Source organism: Chaetura pelagica, unplaced genomic scaffold (assembly GCF_000747805.2).
Source record: "Chaetura pelagica isolate M959 unplaced genomic scaffold, ChaPel_1.0 scaffold1215, whole genome shotgun sequence".
NCBI lineage: Eukaryota > Metazoa > Chordata > Aves > Apodiformes > Apodidae > Chaetura > Chaetura pelagica.
Genome location: NW_009953463.1, coordinates 64,427 through 71,202, shown reverse-complemented (window position 1 = coordinate 71,202; position 6,776 = coordinate 64,427). Strand labels below are relative to the sequence as shown.

The following is a 6,776-nucleotide window of genomic DNA, read 5'->3' as shown; positions in this document are numbered from 1 at the left end:
GCTGTGCCAGGCTGAGCCAAGCTGTGCCAGAATGTGCCAGAATGTGCCAAGCTTTGCCAGGCTGTGCCAGGCTGTTCCAAGCTGTGCCAGGCTGTGCCAGGCTGTGCTGAGCTGTGCCAGGCTGTGCTGAGCTGTGCCAAGCTGTTCCAGGCTGTGCCAGGCTGTGCTGTGCTTTGCTGCAGACCTTCCCCCGTTGCCAACCCCAGGGAGAGCAGCGGGGAGACACGAGAGCACACGAGCCCCAGGGGCAGCTCCCGCCATCGCCCTCCCCACCACGGAGATGCCCCTTCCCGTGCTGGGACAGGCCCTGGCACCCCCTGCCAGGACAAACCTTCCACCAGCTCGCAGTTGTGGTTGCTGGACGTGCCGGTGGAGCTGAGGGAGATGGAGGCTCTGCCTTTCTGGAGGGTGACACCGGTGACCCTGAACGTCTCGAAGGGCGGGATGAGAACCTCCTCCTCGGAGGGGAACTGGGAGAGCTCCTTGATGGGGACCCCGTGGCAGGTGTGCACTGTGAAGAAGGTGTCCTGGCCAAACTTCTCGGCTTCCTGCGCGCTGGAGGAGCTGGAGATGAAGTGAGGGAGATGGAGGCTCTGCCTTTCTGGAGGGTGACACCGGTGACCCTGAACGTCTCGAAGGGCGGGATGAGAACCTCCTCCTCGGAGGGGAACTGGGAGAGCTCCTTGATGGGGACCCCGTGGCAGGTGTGCACTGTGAAGAAGGTGTCCTGGCCAAACTTCTCGGCTTCCTGCGCGCTGGAGGAGCTGGAGATGAAGTGCCCGAAGCGCACGGACTGGCCAACCTCGGCGGTGAAGGTAATCCATCAGACCCCCCGGTAGACCCATTGGCAGCCGCGGGGCTGGCGCTCCCGCAGGGTTTGCACGGCCCGGGTCAGCAGGACCTGACCCCAACCCTGGCACCAACACAGACCCCAGCCCCAGCAGCAGCCAAGACCCCCAGCCAGACCCTGACCCCAACCCTGGCACCAACACAGACCCCAGCCCCAGCAGCAGCCAAGACCCCCAGCCAGACCCTGACCCCAACCCTGGCACCAACACAGACCCCAGCCCCAGCAGCAGCCAAGACCCCCAGCCAGACCCTGACCCCAACCCTGGCACCAACACAGACCCCAGCCCCAGCAGCAGCCAAGACCCCCAGCCAGACCCTGACCCCAACCCTGGCACCAACACAGACCCCAGCCCCAGCAGCAGCCAAGACCCCCAGCCAGACCCTGACCCCAACCCTGGCACCAACACAGACCCCAGCCCCAGCAGCAGCCAAGACCCCCAGCCAGACCCTGACCCCAACCCTGGCACCAACACAGACCCCAGCCCCAGCAGCAGCCAAGACCCCCAGCCAGACCCTGACCCCAACCCTGGCACCAACACAGACCCCAGCCCCAGCAGCAGCCAAGACCCCCAGCCAGACCCTGACCCCAACCCTGGCACCAACACAGACCCCAGCCCCAGCAGCAGCCAAGACCCCCAGCCAGACCCTGACCCCAACCCTGGCACCAACACAGACCCCAGCCCCAGCAGCAGCCAAGACCCCCAGCCAGACCCTGACCCCAACCCTGGCACCAACACAGACCCCAGCCCCAGCAGCAGCCAAGACCCCCAGCCAGACCCTGACCCCAACCCTGGCACCAACACAGACCCCAGCCCCAGCAGCAGCCAAGACCCCCAGCCAGACCCTGACCCCAACCCTGGCACCAACACAGACCCCAGCCCCAGCAGCAGCCAAGACCCCCAGCCAGACCCTGACCCCAACCCTGGCACCAACACAGACCCCAGCCCCAGCAGCAGCCAAGACCCCCAGCCTGACCCTGACCCCAACCCTGGCACCAACACAGACCCCAGCCCCAGCAGCAGCCAAGACCCCAGTGCCAGCATCAGTCCAGACCATGACCTCAGCACTGGTTGAGACCCCAACACCAATCAGGGTCCAAGGGAGCACTGGGGACCAGCACCCATGTTCTGCCAGCCCTTCAGCTCCCTGTCAGAGGTGACAACCACGGTGGTCCCCATCTCAGTGCCACCCTGCAGCAGATGACACCACCATCTCAGAAGTAGCTGAGAAGTTTCTAACCCAGCTTGGCTGCTCCACCAGCCTCTGCTTCCCCCGCCCCGCGCTGTCGCCAACCTGCTCTGCCTGCCCTTGCTTTGCAGGGGTTTGGGGGTGGGTTTCTGATGCCCATAATGATTCTGCCAGCCTGGAATGTCACCTTTCCTTCCTGGAAGTGCCCGATGGAGCCTTCTGATCCCACTGTCCTCTTCTCTTTGTCTTTTTCAGCTTGACTCGCACTGCGCAGATGTCCGAGGTCACTCGTCTTTGCCCCAGTTCTTCCTCCTCCTCACTGCACTGCAGAGCACAGCAAGGGTTAGCATTCCCAGAGCTGCTTTTCCCAACCATTCCCACCCAGGCCAGGGCACCTTTCCCCACTCTAGAGGTGCTGTGTCCACCAGGAAAAGGCAAAAAACGTGGGCACCCGGGACCAAACTTGTTGGCCAACTCAACCCAACAACTAAAACCATGGAGCAGCCAAGGTCAGAAGCTGCAGGTGGTCCTGGGAAGGGAGGGAAGTGTCTGCTCTGCTGTTGTCCACGTTGTACCTGGGCTGGATGAATGGGAAGTCCAGCCCTGGGAGGTGCTGGGTTGGTGTCTCCTGCCAGCACCAAGTCCTGAGGAGCAGAGGGTTGTGTTGGGAGCTGGGGCTGGTGGGAGGTTCCTGATGGGTCCTCTGGTTTTATGGGGACAGAGCAATGAACCTTCCTGCTGCAAACCTGACTGTGCACCAAGGGGCTGCTCTCCTGAAGCTGCTCCCTGGGGAAAAACATCCCCAGAGTGGGACAGAATCCATCTGGGCCATGATCCTGCCTCCCACAGGAGGAAGAGCTGCCCTAAGGTCCTTCGGTACCTGGAGGTCGTGGGCAGGATAATGGAGAAGATAAATCAAAGAACCATGGAATGGGTTGGGTTGGAGGGACCTCAAAGCCCACCCAGTGCCCCCCCTGCATGGGCAGGGACACCTCCCAGCAGCCCAGGCTGCTCCAAGCCCCATCCAACCTGCCCTTCAACACCCCCAGGGATGGGGCAGCCACAGCTTCCCTGGGCAACCTGGGCCAGGCTCTCCCCACCCTCACAGCCCAGAATTTCTCCCTCCCATCTCAGCTCCAGCTCCCTCTGCCAGCTGGAAACCCTTCCCCCTGCTCCCATCCCTCCCTGCCCTTGTCCCAAGCCCCTCCCCAGCTTTCCTGCAGCCCCTTCAGGCCCTGGAAGCTGCTCTCAGCTCTCCCTGGAGCCTTCTCTTCTCCAGGCTGAACACCCCAACTCTCCCAGCCTGGCTCCAGAGCTGCTCCAGCCCTCCCAGCATCTCCGGGGCCTCTTGAGCTGTCTAAACCCTCCCAGGAGACTCTACTTTGACAAGAGGACAACATGGAGAAGGTGGCAACTGGCTCAAGGATTTGTGCTCCTTCTCACTTGTGGTGGTTCTTTAGAAAGTGTGTCCCACACTGAACTGAACTTGTGTGGCTTCTGGTTCTAGTCACTTGCTCTTTCAATATTTCACACCCCCCTGCAGTTGTTTCTGTGCTGACCTAAATCCCCTGCAGTGTCAGAGTAAACCTGGTCTGAGGATCAAAGCAATAAAGCTGAGAGTGAAAAGGCCCCTCACACCACGCGCTGGGAGGAGGATGCACAGACACCTTTCTATCACATTCTTTGCTCTTTCCTCCCCATCCCTCCCACCCCCCCATCTTGTTTCAGGTGAAGCAAAACCTCACAGCATCCCAGAATCCCAGGGGTTGGAAGGGACCTGGAAAGCTCCCCCAGCCCAGCCCCCCTGCCAGAGCAGGGGCACCCAGAGCACATCACACAGGAACGTGGCCAGGGGGGTTGGAATGTCTCCAGAGAAGGAGACTCCACAGCCTCTCTGGGCAGCCTGGCCCAGGGCTCTGTCACTCTCACAGCAAAGTTCTTCCTGAGATTCACATGGAACCTCCTGGGCTCCAGTTTGCACCCACTGCCCCTTGTCCTGTCACTGGACATCACTGCACAAAGCCTGGCTCTGCCCTCCTGACACTGCCCTTGGTGTGTTTGTAAACATGAATGAGGTTGCTCCTCAGTCTCCTCCAAGCTGCAGAGACCCAGCTCCCTCAGCCTGTCCTCATCAGGGAGAGGTTCCACTCCCTTAAAACTTGATCAGCTGCTGCTCCTTTTGTGGAGAAAATGGAAGAGTTCTCGGTGTCTCTTGGCATCATGTTGCTCCACCCACGGGGACAGACCCCACTGCCTGCTCACTGCACACACAGACCTCCCTCCACACCCAGGCCTCCTCGGGAGCTGGGATCTCACCTTCCTTCTGAGGAACAGGCTCCCTGGGTGCCCTGGGCCTTTGTAGCCACTGAGGAGGGTTGTTCCTGCCTGGCTGTGGTTTATCTGGCCAACTGCACTGGGCTCTCTTAGGACCAGTCGCTTTGTGCTCCAGAAATACTCATGGTTCCCAGTCACTGCCCAGGGAACTCGCTCAGACACCCTGAATCCCCGGCTGGGGAATGGAATTCAGTTCTTCTGAGCATGTGGCTTGCTGAGTTCATGAACTGGAGAGGCTGGAGAGCTGGGCAGAGAGGAACCTGATGAGGTTCAACAAGGGCAAGTGGAGGGGCTGCACCCAGGGAGGAAGAACCCCAGGCACCAGTCCAGGATAGGGGTGGACCTGCTGGGAAGCAGCTCTGAGGAAGAGAATCTGGGAGTCCTCCTGGGAGACAGTAAATGGTCCATGAGCCAGGAATGTGCCCTGGTGGCCAAGAGGGCAAATGGAATCCTGGGGTGCATGAGGAAGAGTGTGGCCAGTAGGTTGAGAGAGGTCATTGTGCCCTGGTGAGGCCACAGCTGGAGAACTGGGACCAGTTCTGGGCTTCCCAGTTCAAGAGAGACAAGGAACTGCTGGAGAGAGTCCAGGGGAGGGCAGCAAAGATGACTGGGGGGTTGGAGCATCTCCCTGAGGAGGAAAGGCTGGGAGAGCTGGGACTGCTCAGCCTGGAGAAGAGAAGGCTGAGGGGAGACCTTCTTAATGCCTGGCAGTATCTCAGGGGGGTGCAGGAGGATGGAGCCAGACTCTGCTCAGTAGTGCCCAGGGACAGGACGGGGGGCAACGGGCACAAGCTGGAACACGGGAAGTGCCACTGGAATATAAGGGAAAACTTGTTGCCTGTGAGGGTGACAGAGCCCTGGGCCAGGCTGCCCAGGGAGGCTGTGGAGTCTGGAGACATCCCAAATCCCTCTGGACATGTTCTGTGGGACCTGCTGGAGGTGACCCTGCTCTGGCAGAGGTTGGACTGGTTGATCTCCAGACCTCCCTTCCAACTCTAGCAGTTCCATGATCCCACGAGGACCTTCTCAGCCTTTCAGAAGTGCTGTGGGAAGAGGAACTGCAGTCCCAGGAGCTCCCACTAAGGAGGCTCACACATGTTTCTCCAAGAACCAGCTCAGTGCTGTCACCATCTCCACAGGCTGCTTCTCACCCCCTTTGCCACAGCTGTAAAAGAAGCATTTTACACATTTTTTTTCCAGGCATCCTCCCTTCTGGAACGAGCAGCCCTGGGTGTAAACACTGCCTGAAACACTCTCTGTAACCTTTCACTATCCCACAGCCGAGGCCAGTAGGACAATTACCACAACTGCTTTTCCTGTTTCAACAGGAAACACCTTTTGTTCTTTGTGTGGAGGGTTTTTTGGGGGGGGTTGGGGTTGGTTTGTTGGGTTGTTTTGCCCCTCCCTCCTGCACGAAGTGGTTTTGAAGAATCTGTTTTTTTCCTGGCTCAGGTTGACATCACTCCCTCCTGCCAATGGCAGGTTAGATTTGCACCCTCGGGTGTCCCTGTGCTCCAGGGCATTCCCTGGGGCTTCCTTGGAGCTGGAACATCCTCTGAGGTGGTGCCATCTCTGCCTTGTGCCACTAATTAAACACAAGAGCACTACCAGTGGCTTCCTGATGCCTGAAACCCGGGTTAGTGCTGCCCCTGTCTCTCCTGCAAATGCCACCAGAAACTTCTCAGCTTTCAGGGACTGACTGGAGAGGCTGAAACCACCCAGACTTCCCAGTGTCCATTGTGTATAAACAAGATAAGTGACTTTACATGCCAAAGATAAGCGACTTTCAAAATTAAAGACAATGCCTGGCAAGGCAGCAGGACACCTCTTAACTCTGGCTCAAAACATCCTGGTTTTGCCAAGCTGGGAAGAGCTGGGTTGTTCAGCTGTGAGTTACAATCTCATGTGGGCAAAGCAGCCTCAGGTAACTGGAGTTGTATGAATGTTCATTGGTCTGGGGTGGATGAAGGATGAATGTTTGTCCTCGGGTGGCAGGGGGAGGGACCCCCCACCCCCCCAGGCTGCAACAAGCCAGGGTTGGCTTTGGAAACTGATGCTTGGTTTGGAGAGTTTTCTTGGCTACAGTTTGGGGTGACACAACCAGGCCTGTGTTCTCACAGGATGAGCTGGGGCTGCAGGGATGAACCGGGCACAGGGATGAGCCGGGCACAGGGATGAGCCGGGCACAGGGATGAGCCGGGCACTGGGATGAGCTGGGCACAGGGATGAGCTGGGCACAGGGATGAGCTGGGCACAGGGATGAGCTGGGCACAGGGATGATGAGCTGGGCACAGGGATGAGCCGGGCACAGGGATGAGCTGGGCACAGGGATGAGCTGGGCACAGGGATGATGAGCCGGGCACAGGGATGAGCTGGGCACAGGGATGAGCTGGGCACAGGGATGA

General features: G+C 59.4%; 1 protein-coding gene across 1 annotated transcript in view; it reads right to left on the bottom strand.

The window, feature by feature from the left end:
- Positions 1-331: 331 nt before the first annotated feature.
- The window catches only part of ART1 (ADP-ribosyltransferase 1), a gene marked incomplete at its 3' end in the record, with an annotated part of 7,608 nt that continues 1,163 nt past the window's right edge, over positions 332-6,776 (bottom strand). Inside the window, 2 exon segments of the mRNA XM_009998504.1 lie at positions 332-452; positions 653-913. Of these exon segments, the coding sequence (XP_009996806.1) occupies positions 332-452; positions 653-913 (382 nt within the window).